At 42.5% G+C, this 24,058-nt stretch overlaps 1 protein-coding gene across 12 annotated transcripts in view; it reads right to left on the bottom strand.

Annotated features, from left to right (window-relative positions):
• Positions 1-24,058, bottom strand: part of PCDH17 (protocadherin 17) — a 128,003-nt gene that overhangs the window by 18,275 nt on the left and 85,670 nt on the right. For 4 of the 12 annotated variants that reach the window (XM_081907289.1, XM_081907292.1, XM_081907288.1 and 1 more), the window contains exon 4: positions 16,081-16,164. The exons of 6 other annotated variants lie outside the window; for them this stretch is intronic. In XM_081907289.1, coding sequence (XP_081763415.1) covers positions 16,081-16,164 — 84 coding nt within the window. Of the gene's footprint in view, positions 1-12,501; positions 12,525-16,080; positions 16,165-24,058 lie in introns of those variants that run through there. 2 more of the 12 variants (XM_081907290.1, XM_081907298.1) reach the window with 2 other exon arrangements.

The following is a 24,058-nucleotide window of genomic DNA, read 5'->3' as shown; positions in this document are numbered from 1 at the left end:
AGTTTCTTTTTCAGCCTGCCTAACAGTGTCCATATGCATCAGCGTCATATCTTTCATCTCTTAACTTTCAGACATGTAATTTAGCTACACAGCTGCAGTTTAAAAATTATTTCTCTCTTTCTACCCACCCTCCCACTGCAGCCGCCAGTCTTCTCTCCCTCCCTCTCTCTCCCTCCCTCCCTCCCTCTCTCTCTCAAGTGACTCTGTGCAGTTCAGCTCAAGACAAATGCACGCCAGCCAATTTGCTGCTACCCAGGGAAAATGTTAGAACATAAAAACATTCCCTCCCCTCAGCTTCAGAAAGAGCCTAGGGCTCAGGGATGCAAGTATTAGTAAATCTGATGCCATGCATATGCTCCTATTGCAAGTGCTTATAGACAGACCTCTGGCATCTGTCTCTCTGTGTTAAAACAGGCTTAATTGTAATAATATCTCTCTTCTGGATTCTGAGCACACAACAATACAAAACCGACTATGACTGATACCATGGTTAAAAATGTTATCTTTTTTGGGGGTGAATATATCATCTGTGCATTTTAATGAGCTGAGTTAATGATTGTGAGTCACGTGTATGACTCACATGTGTGTATGAACTTAACAGTGCCTAGTTTATTTTTTGCTTTTTTATTTTGTTTTACAGATTATAAATGTTGTATTGATTTAATAATCATATAATATGTGTTTTGCTTTAATCGTGATGTTTAGCTTATGTTTTTAGTTGTTGCCTTTAATAAGGCAGTGTTTTGTAGATTGTAATGGATGCATTTGTAGATGTTCTATTATGTTCTAGTTATTTATTGTTTGTAAGCTGCTTTGGGATTCGTTTGAATGAAAAGCAGCATAGAAAGATTTTATAATGAATCAAATAAAATCTTCTACAAGATCTGAACAGTGAGTTTTGCCCAGAAGCCATGCTGGAAAGGAATCGTCTGCTGCCATCACCCCCCCCAGATTGGCTTCCTTGCAATCTGCAGACCTCGTGACCCTTGAAGAACTTCAAGCATGATGGTTTACTGCCCTGATCTCAATGTCCCACTTTCACTCTTGGCTCCCTCAGTAGCTGTTGCTTCCCTTTCAGGATCACATTGTGGGGGAAGCGGCAGACTACAATATTGGCCCAACTGTGAAAAGATCTGCAACAATGTCTGCACACTTCTTGGTTAAGGGAAGGGACAGTTTTTTAGGAAGCCAGAGGTAAATGGTGACCATGGGCGCTAGTCTGTATGGAAAGGGGACTCATCTGGGCCAGAAGGTCGCACAGTGAAGGTGAACCAGAGACTAGATGCAGAGGAGCATCAACTGGTTGGAATCAGAGCAATAAATCTGGGCCTGAAGTCATGGCCAGCCATGCCAATCCATGGAGTCCACACATTGAACCAGAAGAACAACATATGAGGTGTGTGTGGGGGGTCGTTTGCTATCCTTGATTTGCCAGCAGGTGTGGAGGGTAGGATAGCTCCTCACATCTAAAGAGAAATTCATTATAAGAAGTTTCTGTTTTATCACAGCCGTTCTGGGGCAACCTAGTCAGATGGGTACATATAATTATATCATTACCACCACCATCATTACCTTTGATCTTCACTCTTGTGCCATATAATGATATTTTAAAATAATCTATTTCTTGCTTCTGGCAAAACCATATATAAAACCATATATAAATGAGCTGGTATTTAAATGCGGTGTGGGAAACCTCTCTGAGAAAGGTCACTGCTCTCAGCCAAACATTCCCCCCCCCCACTTCCCCCCAAAATCATAGAAATGGTATTTCTCAGATGGAACCTTTAAATGTGCCTTGAATTACACTTTTGGCAAAACCTGGCAGCAACTCGGGGAAATGTGGAGCTCTTTGTACTGAGACATTTTTTGCTGTCATGCTGAAGCTTTCTAGCTTTTTTCCAAATTCCTCTCAGATGTTTTGCCTGAGGACAAACTTCAAATTCATTACAAATTTCAGTGTTTTGGTAGCAAATCTAGTCTTTGAGCTGTGCCACAGGGCTCTTTGATATTTTCACTGGAATAAACTAATGTGAGTACCTCTATGGAATTTAAAAAGAAGAAATGTTATTTTCCTTGATTTAACAGTGGAAACTGTTCACAGTCTCTTAATCAAACTTAATGCCTAGGAAATGTTTCACCCAGTGTTCTATTCCTCATTGGTTTCCCCCCCCCCAATTGCTAGTTCTCCTTCCTTCACACATATAATCTCTCATCAAATCTTTGTGGCAGCAAGAAGAGAAGAACGGAGCTTTGCAAATCTGCAAAGAAGTGTCTTTAGGTGACTGAAAAAAGTTTATGGACTATTACTTGTCAACAGAATGCAAAACTTGGATAGATTCGTGGGGGTAGTTCAAGGCTTTCCACTTCCTGGCTGAGTAAAAAATAACTGAATGAAGAAAATGTAAAGTATAATATTAGACAATTTGTGACCTAATCTTAGTAATATAATTTGCTTTCAGATAGGACAACAGCATTGGCAATTTCAGAGGTATGACCCCTTTCTGCAAGAAAGAATGAAAATGGTTGAAAAGCTGACATCCAACATGAATTATAACAGCAGAGGCTGAATCTTCTCAAGGTCTTTTATTTTACAGAGCTTATTACTATTCACATTTTTACTCAAGTCTATAAGCTGTAAAATTCTCCCTTCTTGTAGCAATAACTCACTTTCTAGAATGACACCTTGTACTTTCTCTCTCCCTCTTGCATGCGCGCGCGCACACACACACACACACACACACACTGCGACTTTCATTGTTATCATTGCTCAGTGTAGCAGTCAAAACATAGTTTTCCACATCCTTCCATTTAATTCTACCGTAGAACAATAACAATACATCCTTTAATACACCTATGGAGTTCTTCTAAGGGGGTTGGTTGGTTCCTGTACCTTCTTTGCTTTCCTCTAAGCTGAGGCAAGAGGCCAGAGCAAGGAGCCACACACCGTGGTCATGCAGGGTCTGTGAAGGACTGCCCTCAACGTTTAACCTTTAGCCTTTCAGCTTGTGGCCCATCAAGCCGAACAGAGCCACCAGTCCCCTCTTTAACACACAAAGCTGCCTTGGAATGAGCCAGGCCACAGGCCCATCAAGTTCAGTGCTACCTTCTGAGGCAGGCTGTGGATTTCCAGGGTATCAGGCACAGGCTGTTTCCAGCCCTGATTCTTTCTTTTATTCTGGGAAGACAAGGGATTGAAGTGAGGGCCATTTGCATGCTAAACATTCACCCCCATTTTTAACATTCCTATGCAGACACAAAAGTCAGAGCCTTATTGACATACAGCATCATAATCAGATACTGTACTGCAAGTGAACTACTGTTCTCCAATGGGACGTGCGTTGGCTTGGCTAACTCACAACGTTAAGCCAAACTATGGCACAAAGTAGGACTGCAGCTTCTAATTTGCTCCCCTCCCCCCGCACAACTTCCATGCTACTGTGTCATGACTGGGCTTAGGGCTATGTGTAAACTTAGGTTCATGATTTGTTTTACAGCCAACAAACCAGGAGTTGTAAACAAGGTTTGTTTTGCACTTACCAAACACGTTTTTTTGTGGGAGACACAAACTAAAAGTCTGGGTTCACACATAGCACTAAGTCATGGCTCAGATCCCGGTTGTGCAGCAAGGGGGGAGCAAAGTGGCCACACTTTTCTGACTGTGAACCAGTACACTTGCTCTTTCATGCTTGCTCATGTTTTGACTAAGCATCACATGCAAATGTGGCCGTTAAGAAGGCCAATTTCAAAAAGCTGAAGGAGCTAGGGGGTGTGATCCCGTGGTCAGAAATACTCAATGAGCAGGGAATCCAAGAAGGATGGGAGTTTCTAAAAGGAGAAATACCGAATGCCCAAATGCGGACAATACCAAATTGGCCTTCTTAAAAACTACACTCAGTTTTCCCTTGCCTCTGTATCCTGGAACCCAGGAGAACAAGAGCACTTCCACTTCATCAATCCATTCCTCCCGATTGGCAAGGACCAGTCATGCTGCTCATCATATTGAAGGTGCTTAACTGTATCTTCTATTTCGTTTTGTCCTGGGGCAGCTGTGTGGCTCACTAGCCCCACCCACCTCAAACCTCACACTGTTAACACTTCCCACTCTTGACTAACCTGAGTAAGCCCACTCCTCATTCCCTTTACACATCACAACCTCCCCCTCCCTCGTGATAATGCCAGACCTTCTCCCCACTCCATGCAATTGGTAGGCCTCCTTTGAACCTTCCCAGTCTCAATTTTGATGTGGATCTCTTCCATTTTGCAGCCTTGCTTTGCATCCCCTTCTCCCCCATGCCTTCTCTCCCCTCCTTTCCCATGACCTCCCCACATGCACGCAGACCACCCCCACAGAGTCTTCTGGATCTTATCTCCCCCCCACACACTGCAACTGCTAAGCCCCATTTCCACAAACCCACCAAATTCTGAAGCAGACAGCCCCATCTATTCTGCGTCTCCTTGGTATCTGGGTTTTCATTTCCATATTCCAATGCTACATCCTCCTTCCTCCTCTTCTGCTAATCCTCTGTCCAACACATCTGGCAAAGCTCTCTGGGTGCAAAAGAAACTCCTCTGTACATGTGCAGAGTGCCTGTGTATTTTTTTCAGCACCCCATGACTGGTCTCCTTAGTGCACTCCTTTTTCCTTTTCTCTTTCTCTCCCCGAGTGATTCCCCGTCTCACTACTTCCCTGTATGGGACACTTCCCCACACAATTTCCCCTTTGATACCCACCCTTTAGCTTCCCTCCATGATTTTGTATCCCCTTTCTCCCTCTCCTTCTGGTAAACCCTGCTTTCTACCAACCCCCTCACGAATCTTGCTACAACACTATTCTGCTCAAAAGTGGCACCAAAAAAACCAGTCAAAAGGCAATGTGTGAATTGAATATTACATTCAACAGCTGCATTGTGCTGCGGAAGATTTCAGTTGCGGTGATTTTTCTAACTTCATTCAAAATTCTCATGAAAGGAAACAAATGGATAATGATCTTTGATCCTGTGGGCTTTCTAAATAGTTTTATTTATTTCAATAGTTCATTTTCAGTCTCTCCAACAACTTCCCACTGTTGAGGTCTCTTCTGGTAAGAGAGAAGAGTTAAGTGGTCTGCAAAAACTGAGGAGGAAACCTTGTAGATGCTTGCTACCCCAGAATACAATATAATTTCTGCCAGCAGTTTCAAGGGAATGGCTGGCTTAATATGGAATGGAAGGAATTAAAATGTTTGTGGGGAATACGGAAATGTATTGAGAGTTAGGTGTAAAATAGTGTTGAAATCTGTATTAAAAATAACATCTCTTCCCTAGTGTCAGGCTGACACCCCATATTTAACAGCTAATACAGTATTTTAAAAGCCAGAACCAAGAGGAAATACCGTGATAGCAATCTTGCATAGTAAGCAATGGAATGTGTTACAAAGATGTTTCTTGTTATCTCCCCGCCCACCCACCCACCCCACTGCATGCAGACACAAAAACCTCCTGGTCTGCATCATGTTCAAGTCAATGCAGCAGCAGCAGCAGCAGCAGCAGCAGCAGCAGCAGCAGCAGCAGCAGCTGGGAGCTCCAATCTGCAGCCAACAGCAACAGCTCATTGAACCTGCACACCTCTAGGGATTCAGAGCCTCACTGACCCTCTGGACAGACTACTGAGCATCTCATCCACAGTATGTTCTGGGATATGTACTGGCAAAGCAGCGGAATGCCCTGTGGGTGGCAAAAGCTAAAGAGAAATTTCAAATTGGATGGAAAATTAAGGGGGAAAGGGATAAAGCAATGGATTATACAAGGACTAAGGAGAGAGAAACGAATACAGTCAGGGATGGCTGAGAAACAAAATACAAGAATCTTTATCAGCACTTTAGCAGATTTTGAATGCTAAGGGTTAATACTGACAGGAGGAGATGATACTCAGAAAAATAATTTTCACCCTGATATATTTCTGGAAGGATGCTTTTAACCATGCAATGACTAAAGATATGTGCGTCTGGGAGCATGGTTCATGATGTTCTTCTGAATCTCACTGAAATAAGTGGTGGTTAGATGTGTCATTTGAGGTAGATTGAAACGTATGCACTTTAATGCACCCATACATATCCAGGTTACTAGCTCTAGTTAGGGGAAGATTTCAAAAAGATGTGACATCTATTCTGAGAGTAGCCTGCTCAGTGTGTGTTAAAATGCTGTTTTATACTAGTCTGCATTGCATTTGCTTATTTGGGCTGCAGAGAAGCTTCTATATGCACAGCCCCAACCCCACAACTGTATCTGTCTTGTGCTTATAGTTTTTCATTTCAATGATTGGGTTCCTGGAGCACAGTATAAGAAGACTTACACATTTTTAATCCAAAACTAAACTAGTGAAGACGGATATCAATCCCACTGGAAAACTGATAGCAGGATTAAGGACTGGCCCACAGGGGTGTCATTTAGGAAAGACAAAGAGGGCAACTCCCTGGCTCTGTAAACTGGGCAAATCCTAGGACAATTCCATTGCCTCGCATATATGTGTGCCAAAGGCACAAAACAGTTTATACTAGGAAAGCCAAAAGGATGGCTTTTGGACCAGAGTTACTAACTGCTTATTATGAAGTATAAAAAACATAATTGTAACAAATGCTCCTGAACTGCATTGCTTTTTGGGGGGTGGGGTGGGAGGAGAATTCAGCCTTGAGTATATTCAGGAGAAGACATTTCACAGTGCTGTTAATCACACACAGACCACTTTGAAATTTCTCTGGCCCTGAAACTTGAAATGCTGGAACTTCTTGGTCCATAAGTAACAAGGTTTAGGATCATAGAACAAAAATGCTCTAATACTTTGCTACGAAGCAGGACCTGCATATGCCAAGCCCCTACAGCGGAAGAAGCAACTCAATCAGGAATACAATGGGTCACAAGAAGTCAGGAGGAAGAGGCGAAATTATTATTTAATTATTATTATTATTATTATTATTATTATTATTATTTGCGAATGGCCAGGTTCAACTTTATACAACACAATGCTCCTGTTCTTCTTAAGAAGACCACAGTGAAATGATAACCATAAACCTTTCTCTTTAGCTGTGGCCTGTGCCGCAACACATAACAGTTACGACCTTGCACTGATTCTCAGCATGAAACAACCCGGTAAAAATATCTTTTAGCAACATGCACCACTTGTAGGAGTTCAACCCCCACTTCTCCAAAAGAAAAAAGAAGACGATAAAGTGCTTTGTAAAACAAAAGTGAATTGTATAAGTATTTGTAGTTTTTGGCTTAAAGAAGAGAAGCTACTAATTCAATGTGTCTTTCTATCAATGTCACAGATAGCTAAGTGGAAGTCCAGCAATACCCAGAACTTGTCTAGATGATTATGTCTCATGGAGACACTTCTCTTCTAGCAAAGCCATAATCCTGAACTGAAGGCCAAGGCAGCAAGCCCATCTATTAGGCTCAGCTGTGAGTAGCAGGGATTGTTCTCCTGCTACACTCTCTGTTTTGCACCTATGCAATTACTATAGCAACACCCTTCTATTTGCCACACTAAATCTTGTTGTTCCTCTTCTTCCTCTTAGCACACTTCCTTTGTTCTTCTCCCAGAGTTAGGCAAACAGAACTGGCATTCTTGTTAGCAACCTCTGAAGACACAGAAAATGCAGATATACCTAATCCCCTCCCATTTATTATTCAGGTATTGGTGCCTGCCAATAGGATCAGAGTGTCCCAGAAGACATGAGTTCGATGGGAAGGGTTAAAATCAGCTTGCTTCCTGACACTCTCCATTCTTGAGCTCATTCATCATATTCATGGAAACAGCACCATGGAGGGATCTAAGGTTGCCAATTAAGTTAAATTAAGCAAGATGGACAGGAATCTAAGTGAACAAGATCATTGTCATGATCTAAAGCAACTTCATTAATGGCAGAAAGCAATCTTGGCTAAGACAGTTCTTTTAATCAGGTTTTTCTGTCAGCCTTATGTCTCATTAAAAAGTTCCATTTGGGAGAGATTGCTCTTAGAGCTGTATTCCCTATGAAGGGAATGCTATGAGAATATTATGAGTAAAATTTTGTTACCAATATGAGATCGCTGCAATTGCTCATACTGACATCCTTCTTACTCAAAAAAGTGTCGTTTTAAAAAAAAACAAGTTGGATTTTATGACATCTTTAATCCCTGATGGAGACGTTGGCCTATCTAGTCTGATCATAGGGTTTGGAATTGGCTTGGGGAGATAATCCTGTCTGACTTTATGACATATGGGTACTCAAAACGTTTTCTTTTGATATTAAAAAAACAGCTCTCTTAAATATCCCAGAAATGGATCAGGCTTTGGGACTGAAATGTCCTCTATGTCACCCTCAGATTCACGGTTTGATTAATCTGCCTCCCAGATCTACCAAAAACTTTAAGGCAGAGACTAATAGTTTGAGGCAGGAGTAGCCAAAGCAGGGTCCTCCAGAAGGTTGGGAGTACAAGTCCCATCAGCCTTGATACCAGGGCCAGGGATGATGGGAGTTGCAGTGCACAACTTCTGGAGGCTCCACACTGGGTTGAAGAAAACAGGATTGGAAGATGTAGCAGTCATGATGCTCATGGTGTTGATTATGATTTGGGGATGGTGATTTGGTCCAAGGCTATGCTTGCTCCATTTTCAATAGAAAACAGGTTGATACAAAAATAAAACAGGGAGATAGCAAAAGCAAGATCCAATTGGTTAAAGGATTTCTTAAAAACAAACCCAAAAACCTTCAGATATGGCAGTGGATCTGCTGCTCCATTGCTGTGTTTTGATTGCTTCACCTGGTCCTGCAGCAGAGCTGTGGAACATTGTCAGAAGCATTTTGCAAGCTTGTACCATTCTCTCCTCGCACCCCACTATTTCTCTCTCTGATTCTTGCACTCTTTCTATTTCAGCTTTTGCCCTCTCTTATTTCCTCCTTCCTTCATTTCACATATCAGAACTGACGGCTTGCAGGGAGCTTCTTCCATCACTTTGTCTGTTTCACCTCAACCCATTTTTCATTCCCCTGCCCCGCCATCTTTCCCTCTGGCCCTGACTCCACTCCAGAGCTCACTGAAACGTTTCCTGAATCCCACAGTTCACTGTGAAGCAGCCCTGTCTCCTTCTCTGCCTCTCTATATCATCTACACTTGATGCAGAAGAAGAAGCAATTCCCAGAGTGATGGAGACCAGAGAGCAGAGGAAGGGGAGAATATGGCCATATTATTCCAAGGGTATTTGCCAATGGACATTATAAGTAGCCTCAATGCTCAGCTTTATCGCTAGCGGAATCCTCCTGCTAAGAGCTTGGTATTGGGACCAATGCCTGGACTTTGAACCAAGTGGTTACAGTGGTACCTTGGGTTAGGAATTTAATTCGTTCTGGAGGTCTGTTCTTAACGTGAAGCACCACTTTAGCTAATGGGGCCTCCTGCTGCTGCTGCGCTGCCACTGCACGATTTCTGTTCTCATCCTGAAGCAAAGTTCTTAACCCAAGGTACTATTTCTGGGTTAGCGGGGTCTGTAACCTAAAGCATATGTAACCTGAAGCATATGTAACCCGAGGTACCACTGTATTCTATTTTTAAAAGAGACAATAACTTAACATTTTTGCTAAGTTAACAGAGACTTCATTCAAAGCTCATTTGTAATTCCAGAACCTCCAATCAATGGCAATACGCAGAAGTATACAAGCAGGCAAAGAAAGGCACAAAGAGAGTACACAGCTCACTACCCTGTATCACTTTAAATCATTTAGTGCCTGTAAAAAGGCCCAAACTGCTTTTCTGAAAGAGTTTTTGTCGCTTGCTTTGCTCATTCTCCTATAATACCTGCAGGTTCAGCAGAACACATTAATACACAGGTTCCGTCTAGCCACAAGAGTGGGGGCGTTTCAAGTGACCTCAAGTCAATTGGAAAAGAAAATCCTACATAGCACAAAGGAGCCTTTTTCTTAAAAGCGCCAAATAAGAAAGCATATCACTGAAAAGGTTGCTTTCACAATATTGCCTCAACAATTCTAAAGAAGAAAACACTTATTACAATATGATAATAAAGAAGAATCAGGTGGCACAGGGTGGAAGGAGGCCTGTGCGTTGCATGCAAGCAGACCAGCTGGTTTCTCGCTCCTAATTGCTCTGTAGTTGGTAAGCAGGTGCTGAACTGGTGAAGAGACTCTACTGAAAAGCCCTGTGTGGTCCTGAAAGCTCCAGCTGTGGAGTTATGTCTCTGGACCATCCATACAGGCAAGCCATCATGTGCAGGTGACCAGGCCCCTTTGGCATGTTTGTGTGAATGGGTTATTTCAAACCTAGCTGTGCAGACAACATTTTTATAGCACCTCAAATATTTCTCAGTAGAGGCCAATTCACACACACAGCCACCATTCACTAAGTGTACGGTGAGTCAAGTGCAGAGAAATCAAGAGGTGTGCATGCATGTATGAATGAATGAATGAATGAATGAATGAATGAATGAATGAGGTCTACAACAAACATGCACAGAGAAGAGAGAAGCTGAGTGGGCTCCTTGACCAGCTAACATGGTTTGTATATACTGCAAGACATGGAGGTAAGACATTTACTCGTTTTCTGGAAAGAGAAAATGGGGGGGGGGGCTTTATATATAATTATCTCTCCTAAAGTAGTTTTACCTAACTAAAATTAAGAATTCTGGTTTTTTAAAAATAATAAAAGTTTAAATTAGAGTGAATTTTGGAAGCAATTTTAGAGGTTCCTTAATGGCTAAACATCTGAGGAATGTCAAGAGAAGCAAATAAAATTTTGATCCATTCAATAAAGCTGCTTTGAATGGTGCTTTGAATCCTTAACTTGTCATTCAGTGCTTTCCCCCCCCCCTGGAAAAATAGATGCCAGTATTCACCATAAAGTTGTTACAGTAAGTGCACACTTTTTACCCCCCCCAAAGATGCCAGTATCCCCTGAAGTGAAGCACTGCCTACATTACCTACAGCAAAATTTCAAGGTGAAGTTGGATGCTAAGAGACTTTGAACTGTTGCAATTTTACTCAGTAAAAGCAGACTATACTGAAATGGATTTGGGACTCTAAACTTGGCTCTCACTGAGATGGGCAATTAAGGTTTGGGCTCTGCCATTTCAGATTGCAGGTGGGGTTTTCATGGTTGAAAAAGCCTTACTGCAAAATAGAAATAAAAATGTCCTGCACGTAAGATGTAAGGCAGGAGACATGTTGGTTTTCTACATGCAGGGATTTGCAGGGGGAGAGAAATGGAGGATTCTTCCATCGTGTGGTGCTCCACCTGCTGCACCTGAAGTGCTGCTTTCCAGAGAAAGCTCTGCCACATAAGTACTAGGCTCAGTGTTAGAAAGGAGCCGGAACAAAAGGGCACAGTTTCCACTGTCAGGAAGCTGTGAAGCTGAGCTGGCAATATACTGTAAATAGGTGCCATTGAAATGCCAGGTTCATGTCAAAATGTTCTGGCTGCCTTCCTAGTCTCTGTCTTCTTTTGATTCTCCACCACTCAGCTTTCCTAATTTGATTTTCTCCACGATCATATTACAAGATACTGCTCATTAAAATAGAAAAGTATTTTTTAAAAAAAATGGCAGAGAAATCCAAAAAAGTAAAAAAGGGATAACAAAGCTAATTCTATAAAATCCCCCACCACACACAATGATTACATTACAATAATTTGGATCCTACCAAGTGAAGAAAGTAGAGACCTCATTCTATTAAATAACTGTACCCCAGGCCTAACCGAGCTAATTTTGATAACAGAGCCTTAGTTCATCCGATTATCATCAGCACCTGCATTTGGGGAACCCGTGTGGGTAAAACAGGCCTTCCGGCATGTGGCCACAGTGGACAGTGAAAGTCCAACGAAGTGACACTGCTCTCCTCCCACACGTGATGATGATCATGAGGACAATCTGAGGGGAGAAACCTTGTTTAATACTTACACTAGATCAGGCTAAGATCCAGGAGATCCCAGCCTCCCCCCATGCCCTGCCCTCTCACCATCCTGGTACCTGGAGGTCAGATCTTCACTTCATCCGGATCATCATTCAGTTTCCAACAATGGCCAGTCAGATAACTGTTCCCTGTTATTGGTCCTCAGCACCTGGTACCCAGAGATATACTATTTCTGAACATGGAAGCTCCATTTAGCTATCATAAGAGACACAACCTCCCTCCATCTGGTTATCATTTCATGGAGTGTTGACCCTTACAAATGGCTCGAGTCAGTTATGAATCAAGCTGACATTACTTCAGTCAGAGGAAGGGGGGAATGGCTGTGAATTCATTTGATCCCCAAACTGTGTCACTTTAAAGTGCAGGTGGTTTTGAGTGAGGAGAACTAGTGGGGCTGCCTCCACTGCAATTTTCATGGGTGGCTTTGGGCAGTGGGATTTCACAGACTCAGCTCCCTACCTGGGAGGTGCCTCACAGAGCAGCTGATGTGGGGACAATGAACAGCAGGAATGCTGCTGCTCCTCTTGAGCCTTGGCAAAGGGGGATTCGCGTCCCCATGAAGGAGAGTGTGCATGGAGTCATCACTGATCTGTGAACACAGAGACAGCCATTTATGACTTGTGCTTAGGAAAACTTAGGTTTTCATGTATAGGAATGTTTTCTCATGAAAGGACATCAGCTTGCAGTTGGAGGCGATACAGTCTGGAGTCAGCTTGGCCATCATCTGCTGCTTTTGAGAAGTAGGCCTGAGAGATACCTGAAACCGTCTTAGTGGGAGCTTCTTTGAAATGCAAACCTGAAAATTACTGTTGACATATATGTTAGATTTATGGGGCTGGGGAGAGAAAGTTTATTTTGGAGATATTTGGTGCTGTGGAGAGGATATTTGGGGAGAAAACATTATTCAAATGTTTGGGGGGGGTGGCTGCAGCCCTGCCAGCCAGCCACATTCCTTCAACAGGAGAGAGTGCTGAAAACTTGAAAAGAAGGGCAGCATTGTTTCTTTTCTTAAAAAACAACCACAACCGAGTGTTTCCTGGACTCATACCCAGTTGCAAGCTGCGCCCCTTTGCAATGGAAGTCATTGCCCCAATCAAAGAGCTATGCTTGGGTGGTTGTGGTTATTCCATGAGGAGGTGTCTTCATGTGTTGGAAGTGTTTGCTTCCTCATTAAGTTGCACACATTGTAAGCAAAACTGTCAGAGTCCTCCTGCTTCTCCTCAGGCATCTTCTGCTTTAAGAGACAAGACTATGATTGCAATCTCCAAGAAGAGGGAAAGGCATCCATCCTTTCAATGCAAATTCAGAGAGATAGGCAATGCTTTCAACTCACATCATCCCTACCACTCAGCGAAGGTGAGGCATAGCAGCCAAGCCCCTAGCTCTAGCATTCCTCCTGCCATAAACTCAGCCTTCTGTCTGTCTCAAGAGACAATGAAGTGTGCCTCCAGGCATTCTGTTAGCAGCACTGAATTGACCTTTCTGGGATGCAAGCCTAGGCAGTGGGCATGGAGAACAATGTGTGTGGCACCAGCTTGGCTGCAGGAGTTGCCAGAAGGAGGTGTACAAGGCACCATGCAACTGTCTTAGGGACTCCACTCTGGATTTGTGTAGGGTTTACTCTTTAGCCTTTTTGGCTCCCGAAGATATCTCACAGGGTAGCAGATGTCTGAGATTTCCATCTCGTAGATGGGCTACCTTCCCAGGTCTCAACCTCAGCTCCATCCGTGTCTGAGATGTGGAAATAACAGTGCCCTGCCCTAAAGAGTTGTAAGGATGACTGTAATTATGTATAGAAAATGCTACAGCACAGCTGGACAGCAGTGAGCCCTAGGCTTAATTTCATGAGGTCTAATTTCATGTGGGTGACTATGAAGGGGAGCTGGAAGGTGAGTGAGACAAAGGAGCGGCAGAAAGATGGAGAGAGAAAACTCTGTCCTGTCCCTTTGGCGGCTCTGGCTGAGCTCACTTGGACTCCAGCCCTGCCCACTGGCAGCAAATGGCCACGACAGGTTACCCTCAAGGTTCTCAACAGAAAACAAAAACAAAAACCTAAGGTTTATTACTCTTAATGCAACAGCATCCGAAACTGCCATCATGTAACATTGGGATGACAGATGCATGTCAATTTCTCTCAATCCAAGGAAAAGGTGCATTCACATAGCATATTCTGAAATGGCTGAAACAGTAACAAATTTCTTAATTCCCATTTTGGGCCAGTCCTAACACTCACCAATATGCTAATGATGTTTTAATGATGCTTTTGGTCAAACAGAAATCTTCACAGACTGACAATAATTTAAGAGGGTGGGGGGGAATGTTTCTTGTCTCCAGCTGTCATCCACTGCTCAGCAAAAGCAGGTAATAACGAGACAAAATATGCCAGCTACTTTTGCAAAAACTGCCTTTTCAATAAATTTACGCTAGGCAGTAATGAGCTGTGTTGTGCGGCATTTAATCTGTTCTTTAAAAAGAAGAAGCTAAAAAGGAATTCTTTCAGTGTGGCTCTCAGATATTAAAGTCCGCACATCATTTATGTTGACAGTTCGGCTTCAGGCTATAAAACAGAAGAACCTGTTCTACATCTTCGCTTAAAAAAGGAGCAGAAAACCTAAATCCCCATCAATCCACTGTCATGGTTTTACATCTTATCTGTGGCAAAAAATGAATCATTGGAAAGATTTGTTCTGATTCCACAGACAGATCCATCAACTTGGTGAGGTTGTGAAACAGGTGATTCAGAGACTGGTAATTAGTGGCAACCATCCCATGGGAATGTGTGAACACCTTGTGCAACCATTCTTTTTGCATTTGTAAGTCAGTATTCTGGATTCTGTGTTTCAATTCTGTGCTGCCCCTTTGAGTGTCTCCTTAACTCAGAAAGGGGCAAGCACTGAGCGGGGCTGCCCCAAACAGAAAAGCAAACCAAGCAACTACTTGGGGTGCAGAAATCTCAGTGGGATTTCAGCTATGGTAAACTGATGGGAGGCACACCTAATTGTAGAGCAGTTTGTTGGCTGACTGGATATCTGCTTTATGACACAACTAATATCTGCTAATGACACAACTGAGAGTCTTCAAATGTCTATCAGTTCCCTGGGGCACAAACACAGTGGTAAAGGTGAGGTAGTAAAGAAAGGCATTAAATGGGGGGGGGGAGCCTGTGCTAGCTAACTAAGAAAGGAGGTGGGATGGGGTAGAATCCTAACCCCTGCCCTGGATGCAATTAAATTGTGAAGGCTGCACAAACTGAAGGCACCACAGTAGGTATAGGGAATCAAAGACCCAGTGGGCCAACAGAACCTTTCAGGCCCTCTCTCTGGTCCTTGGGACTCTCCCCAGACCATATCCCCTTCCTGGCCACACACATCCCTTGCCAGTCCCACCTTGCACCTTCCTTGAGTAATTCTGAATGGATGGAAGGTGTCCTTGAACTCTGCTAAGGCTTGCCTGGATGGAGGGTGGAGGGGTGTGAGACTGTGTGTAGAAACTATCCTACTGTACAAAGGTAACCATCACATTTGTTGCTCTCCCCGCCCCCCAGTAGGGATTCCCACCCTGATGCTGAAAGTTTGATACTCCTACCTTCTCTGTTACACACATTTAGTACAACTAGTATCAGAAATGTGCTGCTTTGGTCTCAGGAAAGCTGCACTTCAATAGGTGTAGCAATGCCCAGGCCAAAAGCAGTGCACAATATTACCAATCCTGCACAGTAAGAGCAGGCAGAATTGAAGCAAGGACCAGATTTGGTCACTGCTGGTCAAGCACAAAGGAGCTACCACAAGGGATGTGAAGAGGCTTACAAAGCATGTTGCTCCCTGGACATGCAACAGAAGTCAGTCAGTTACCTACATTATGTGTTTTGTGCATGAAATGAGGAGAGGTCAAAACAGCTGGAATTTCAGATCCACTTTAGCCAAAACTGAGCTCATTTGCAATGCAAAATGTGCTTCTAATTAATGTTCAGAATCCTAATTCAACAAGATCTTGAAATTCTTTGCAGTAAAAATTCACTTTTATCAAATTCTCAGTTGCAATATTTAAAAAAGACACCCCCACCCCACCCCCTGAAGTTTTACAATTTCACATGTAAAATTCTGACCCCGAGAGTAAGACAGCTAGCAGACGAAGGGTTTGCTCACCTGACAGAAGCAGATCAACAGACTGAAGTCTACTTGTGATGGTGTGGAGGGTGAGGAAAGCAAAGGAAAGCAAAGTCGGGAATGCTTGAAAAATAAAATATTTTTAGTTAACAAGGAGGAAAAAATCATTTGCAGGAGAAAGGGTTCATTTGCATTCCAAACCCCGCTCCCCAAATGGTCTCTGCTTATGCTTGAAACAGCCATTTAGTTTGGTATATATTGTAGAAAGCTACAGAAGCAGCAGCAGCAGTCCATCATGAATCCCTAGGTAGATATTAGTGAGTCTATCATGCTAAACAACACAAAAAGTTTCATAGAATATGATGGAGGTACTCTGGACAGAGATGTCACTCATCACTGAAAGAAAGCACAAACTGACAGTGATGTCGATGTCATGCGGCAACATACAAAAAACACCCCACCCCCAGCAATTATTCTACTATAAATGATAAGTGCAGAAAGGCCTTATAATTTGGGGGAGACCCAGATTTCCTTTACAGTTTCACTCACCATGAAGCTCCCACAATATTGCTGAAAGGATAAAATGAGGGAGGAGAGAACCATGGATTGTCCCACATAAAACAGGGGCAGGTAAACCTTTTAGCTCCACGGGCAGAATCCTTATCAAGATCAGCTGTGAAGACCCACTCATCTGTCACAACCCATCACTTGACTTTGCAAGCCGCCTCCCTGCCCCTTTGAACTCCAGATCCCAGAGGTTTAAAACAGAAGTATGGGGCAACTGACCAAAGCTTTAAAAGAGCCATGTTCAAGTTGGAGCCTCAAGAGGCTCAAATAAGAGAGACGTGGACTAGCCTTGTAAAAGTGCTTTTGGAAGCATCTTCCCTGCAAACAAGCAGGCAGTTGGGGTGCAGTGGGGTGCATGGGGAGGGGAAGAGTCCTCCCTGCCACTGCCTACCTAGTCACTCCAATGTTAAAAGGAGAACATTTTAAGGGGGTGCTTCCAAGAGTGCTTGTGCAAACCAAGGAACACTTTTACAAGGGGCAAAACTGCTCTTTGAAGCAGCTCCACTTCTCCTTGTGAGTCCCCCACACCCCTGCTGCTGCCACTCATGTGCTCACTTCAGTGATTAAATTAGGGGGGGAGTTCCCCCCCAGCTAGGGTTGCCACCACCTCTCCATTCAGTTAAAGGAGAAGCGTAAAAAAGTGTTTCAATGCCCCCTCATTGGCTGATGAGCAGATACCCAACCCTGCTGCCAAGGCTCTGTGATCTTGTTACTTACTGGTCATAGCTAATGCAGATTTAGACCCTGCCCGCTGTCCATCAGCTGATGGCACCAGCTGATGTCAGGTGATGGGCAAATGGTGTGGTTTGGGTAAAATGGGCTTGTGAATTAAACCAAACTCCTTGGTGGGCCAAGATTGGCCCATGGGTTACAAGTTCTCCAACCCTGACATAAAATGCAGACTAGGGATCAGATTTTTAAATTCTCTCTCATGTTTAGAACAAAACAAAAGCCTTGCATCTTGAAAATTAAAACATCAGGAATACCGCTTTTTCATAGAAGCATTCTTTTTTGTTTTTGTTCTGCAATTCTCCACTTGCCTTCTGAAATCTACCAATCTCAGTCTCAAAAGGGTCGTACCACCTGCCTTTTAAATGTATTTATATTTTATTCCTGAACATGCTCTAATTTGTCAATATGCACACAATACACACACCCCGAATGTTCACATTGGCGCTTCTTGACCAATGTGTCATCATCTCTCTCTTGTTTGACCTGTGTCGCCCATAATACTTCCACGTTATCTTCTCATGTCTCTTTGGCCTTTGGGCCAGCTCACATACCCAGAACGGTTCAAACGATTGTAATGTGGTCATGTGAATGCTTTACTGCCAGCCCTGAATGCTGTGTATATTCTGCTGTACCAGTATTGGCAACTTTTTTTCTAGCTCACTAAATGTGGGTTGCAATGTAAGGTGTTTTGGATGTTGTTATTAGTTTCACAGCAAATTCACAAACTCGCCAGCCAATGATCCTTTTCAAATTATGTCCGATGTTTTGACTTGATGTTATGACTCCCCATGTAAGCCCAGTTTGCTTCCTAAACGAGGAGGGAGGACTATCAAACGTACTGCATGCAGATTTATGAATGGATCATCCACGAGCACGTTGCCTTGCATATGGCAGAATACATATAACAAGGATCCTTGGCTAAGAGGGTATGCAATCCAAACCTTAATCCTAAAACAGTTCAAGGCTTTCGAATAAACGATGGCTTCTCCGCCCCTTGCAGAGCCTGAGGTGTTTTGCTGGATATAGCATGTAAGTCTACTGTAATGACGTTTATTCAACAAAGACCTTGACAACTGTACTCCTTTACTGATTGTTTCTCCCTTTTTGTGCTGAGTAAAACAATTAATTTGTAACAGTGAAAAATACATCCACTTGTAGCATTTCTGACCTGATATCATATTAATTTAATCTGCTTTATGAATTGCTGGAGGAAATATTCAGCTATTTTCTGAAAGACTGACTTGGGGATTATTGGAGCTGTATAATTGTTCTACTGAGAAGATGTGTGAAAAAATACTTTATTTGACATTAATCTTACTGAAATGGGCAATGTATCTGAGAAATAGATTGCTGTCTAACTGGCTTGCCAAAATATCTCTTGCTGAGAGCAACTGTAGCTCATTAAAAAAAATTATTTATTTAAACAGCCTCTTTTAAGAATGTTCAATCTTTCGTCAACATCTGTTGTCTCTTCCTCCTTAGGAACATAATTGTGCAGAATTCCAGTGTAAAACAGGCTGTGTACAGACTTCTCAAAATATTCATGCAGTTACCCTGCAGATTTTATTTAATTTTTGTATATTTCTCCCTTGCTCTTAGAATCCATGCACACAACATATGGAAACACCTGAAAATAAGTTTGCAAAATGCTCTTACTGAGATGACTACTAAATATATACCTCCAGTGCTTTCAAGAGAAGAATAAAATGCAAGCTACTTGCTTAGTTGGTTACACACACCACTTCAAACAATGATGAAGAAGAGTAACATTCTAGAACAGCAGTCAAGGCAATGAGCACTCACACTTTACATTGTGGGTGCCCTTTGTGGGATCGCGTGTGGTGCTACAGTTCCCAGGGAGCTTACTGGCAAACAGGGGCTGACTTGCCTCTCAGTGTTAAGTTTTGGAGGTTCATGCCCAGCCTCAGTAATCAAATTTCTTGCTGGAGGTGGGGCCAGCCCCATTTATAAATAGGAGGTGGAGCCGACAACAGCCAGGCAGTTGGCTCTGAAGATTCACCCTCCCTTTGTTTAATGTTTCTTGTTTGCAGATAACTTTTCCTTCTTCTTTAGCGGGCGCTGCTGTTGAAGGACTGGGAATAAATTTTCTTGCATTAGCAGGTTTTGTCTTCCCCATAGCAATTTGTCACAACTTTTGTGGTTATGGCCTTGAGTAGAATGCTTTAGTCTTTCCTTCCCTATATGGGGGGGGCATTGTGCCTAACCCCCCGCGGCGGCGATTCCAGGGCCCCCCTCTTAAAGGGGTTATATATATAGGTGTCACTGAAAGGTCATCAGTGAACCACCCTGCATGCGGGGATATAGGCTTGGCCGCCTGCTACACTTACGTCTTGCAGAACACCCCCATATCCCATTTACCCTGGTGAGCCCCAGTTCCCCCAGGCTGGGGGGCTGGGAGGGACACACACCCAAGGCCTAAGCCAAGGTCTTCATACATTCAGAAGTTTAATAAAGTTGTGGCCTAATTTTAATTCCATATAACGTTGTCAGAGTCTTTATTCCTTCCTTATGATCCCTGGGGGCTGGGGCTGTCGCTGCCTGGTCTCACAATCTGTACTGCATTCATTCCTGCTGGACTTCAAATCCTTCATACATTTGCACTCTTGGGTTTCGTGCAATGCTACTGTATCATTTGGAAGCTTAAGAAAATAGTAATTTCTCCAATAAGAGAAGGTATTGGAGCAGCAGAACTGAGCATGTGACATGAAGACGCCAGAACACTGAATTTAAGACAAAAGGTATAAGCTGTAGAAAATTTTGGTTTACACAGAATTTGACCAGCTTTGTGTCCTTAAAGAGAAGCTGGGTGAACAACCCAGCTCAGGGGTAATGAATGGGATGCCCTCCAGATGCAATTGGACCACAACTCCCATAATCCCTGCCTAGAACTGATGGGAGTTGTGGTTGAATAGCATCAGTAGGGCACCAAATTGGCAACTGCTGCCATAGTTCATCCCACATGCAGCCATGGTTCTCAGACCTGTTGGCTCTGGGGGAAAATGTCAAAGGCTTAACTATGTCATTGGACAAGATGTTAAAGCGCCTTCATAAGAACTTTTCTCTATACAGTCATACCTTGGTTTTCTAACAGCTTAGTTCATGAACAACTTTGAACTCGAGCGCCTCAAACTCGGAAGCCAGATGTCCAGAGCGGCTTCCACAGCTGGATGCTCCTGCAGCCAATCGGAAGCCGCACCTTGGTTTCCAAACATTTCAAAGTCGAATGGACTTCTGGAAACGCATTCTGTTTGAAAACCAAGGTACGACTGTATTACATAAATTAAACCCCACCTCTATCATTCAATTACATTCCTTTCAATTCAGCTACTCCTTTACCTCCTCCCTCCCTTTCACTGTGAGGCTGACAGCCTCAGTTACGTGATATTGTAAGCTGAAGCCAATGGAGGGAATCCATTGACTTTGTAAACTGGAGCAACTTTGTAGGATTCTAAGTTCAATGCAATCCATTGACTGTCTTTGGAAGGAAAGATCTTTCTAACATCAAATAAAAATCTTACAATGACCTCTTTGATAAATAGTCCTAATTTTTCAAAGATATGATTTTGGTCAAGCACATTTGCCATTCAGCAAAGAATAACAAAAATGTATGAGGTGTCACGCAGAAAGTTAGATACTTTGTTCTGAAATCCTAGCTATCTAGAATTATTTCATTCAAACAGACAAAACTAAAGTATGACATATTTGCTTTCCTCTGAATTTTAAATGGATCATTTATAAGGATGAGTAAAGATTCTTAAGAGCAAATGGAAATGAGGTTACAATAAGGGGAGAGGACAAGTTCACATAAAGGGAAACAACAGAATAGACTAATTAATTGCCTATTATGTATTAGCATAAAGGGTAAACAAGAAGGAACATCAGTTCAAAATATGGCACTAAATTATAATAATCAGTAATCGGATGTGCTGAACCATCTCCCTCCCCCCCCCCCATTCATCTGGCATTTTGCTTTAGGAGAAGCTCTGTGGCAAAATTCATTTGCTGGAAGCGTACTCTCCAGGCAGGGATGGGAACATCAGGTCCAGGGACCAAATGTGGTCCTTGTGGCCTCATGGATCCTGCAGGGCAGCCTCTTTCAGTGTTTCTGCCTTAGTGGAATAATGAGTATTGGAACTCTGATGGCGCTTCTTGACAGTCTGTCTGGAGGACGGGGGGGGGGGAGGGAGAGTGCAGAAACGAGCTCACGGTAACAAAGGTAAAATTCACATTGGTTGATTTGCCTGTGGACCCACACACCACTGTCACGTGGCCCCTGAAAGTTTGTTCAGAAGGGAATGTGGCCCTTGGGCTGGGAAAGGGACCCCATTCCTGTCTTAGGGCTTTCTTCCAACACGCCATACCACCCCAACACCTGGCTTCTGGCACACAAGTTGCAAAGGATGTAGAATGTGTCAGTTCCACAAGGGGCCTTGCATGTATAATTTGATGCTGTCTCCTATGTAATAATGGCAACCTTGCTGGGCTGCCACATAAAAATGCTTTGGGACACAAGGGAATCCACATGGGATGGGATGACTTGGTACAAGTTTTATAAATTAACTTGCTCACATCATACTATCTACATTGCAAGCACAATTTTAAATGGAAAGGCTTCCCTCAAAATATCTCAGGAATTATAGTTTGGTGAGTTGCTGAAAGTTTTCTGCTAAGCCACTAGCCTTTGTAGTCTTTGTAGCCACTAGTTGTAGTTTGCATAACTACAAATCCCAGTTTCTCCTGATTAGAGGGACTTATTTTAAAGCTAGTTTATATCTGTAATTCAAGTGTATCCTGTGTCATATTTAAAAGCCTGTTTGACTATCCTATACTTCTGCTGGGGGGAGGACTGTGTCAATAGGGCTGGTTAGCACAACTGAAAATAAGAATGATGACAATGCTGCCAAAATTTTACAAAATGGAATTTAATTTTATGCACTGCAGTTTCAGGGCTTTTGACCTCCAAATCAGAGGCTATTTTCAAAACTCGTCAACACCATCAGTGAATTTAAATACCAGATAAGATAGCATGAAAAAAAGTATTGTGCATTCTCACCTGATTATTTCCTGTCTCCCAAAACATTAACTTTTCCAAACAATGTGTATTTTATTCTCAGGAGCAAGCTCCACCTGCACAGAAGCAGCAAACAGCCCAAGCAGTGTTAAGACTATAAAATCCATAATGCTGTGTAACCATATGCAAAAAAACAAAATATCCTTAAATGAACAATTGTTCGTACTGAAGGAACTGGAAAAATGTGAGTGAACAGGGACTCTTCTCCTTGTAAATCTGCCATTTGAGGCCAGAAAAAGATGGATCTGAAAAAGAGAGAGACCTGCCTATGCATTTCATGCACCTACCTTTTATTACACGTGGACAGAAATCCTTTAAATATAATGTGATTTTCTTAAGGGAGAAATCCAAAGAGAAAAGTCTCTCTTTTGTTCTTCTGAATAATGTCTTTTTCCCTCCAAGCAGAAGGTTAAAAATAATTTCAATGTGAAACATCTCATATCAAATCATGCTTTTAAATCTGATAAGCAGAAGCATTTGAATTATTTTTAAGAACACCTTTATGTTGGAAGCTTTTTTTTTTTTTAAAAAAAAGATTACATTTGTAGTTTTTAGTGAAAGTACCCTTTAATAGTAGCCATAAATATGTGCATATGTAATGTGGACATTTCTTTTGTAATGTAAAAATTTCAGGGGGTGGGGCTTGCATTTCTGTGCTCTCTTAAAATCACTGAAGTTACAAGCCCACCTTTTGTTCCAAACTGTCCTCATCTGCTTTCAACACAGGAATCAAAGCAGCAGCCCACAGCATAATGATAAAAAAAACAACAACGTTAAAGGCAACACTGAATGACAAACCCCAGGTCTGGAACCCAAAGCAACTCCACAGCAAACGCACATGTGGGAGGCAGGACTGGAACCGAAATTGCTGAGATGTACACAGCAGGATCCCAGGTGCTTTATTTTAATCTAATAGTGTGTCAAAAATGAAGATACACCAAAAGCAGCATATTCCAAGTTGCACCAAAATAGCATATTTTAACCTGAGACTGTTAGGGACTGATGATAAGGATGCTTGAAGATTATATATATTCCACTTCTCTGAATTTTGCAAACATTTCTTAGCTCAAAAAACATACCAAAATGTATCAAACATTAATGTTTTTGAAAAGAATATGTTAAGAAATTCAAATATTTTATATATTTAAAATATATAAAATACTATTTTTTGTTAAAGTGTTTATTTAAATGTTAATTTCCATACTCTTTTTCATTTTAACCCAGCAGATTAATATGGAAGCCGGGCAGAATGGACTCATGAATGAAGACATGCAGTACTGACAGGGACCCGTAATAGTTCATCGCCACCCAATGATTCCATGACCATGTTTTGGTAGAGGTTAGGTGTTTATCACTCATCTTGTTTATAGTAAAAATCATCCTAAAATTTATTTCAGTGTTTGAATGAAAAGTTGCACACCTGTTGCGCACTCTGCCTTCAAACAGACTCAGCTGTTGAAAGCGAAGAGATTTTTCACACACTCCCACAACCCACTGATCCACTTTGGGCAAGAAAGAACAGCTTCTGCGAGTGCCTCCGTCATTCAAACAATGCAATGAGTTGCACAGGGTTTCATTCATGCAGCTGACTCATGCATCCTACCCTTGACATTAAGCAGAACACAG

This window comes from Podarcis melisellensis (genome assembly GCF_964234715.1).
Source record: "Podarcis melisellensis genome assembly, chromosome: 4".
Taxonomy (NCBI): Eukaryota; Metazoa; Chordata; class Lepidosauria; order Squamata; family Lacertidae; genus Podarcis; species Podarcis melisellensis.
The sequence above is the reverse complement of the archived record's forward strand: the minus strand, read 5'-3'. Positions and strand labels throughout refer to the sequence as shown.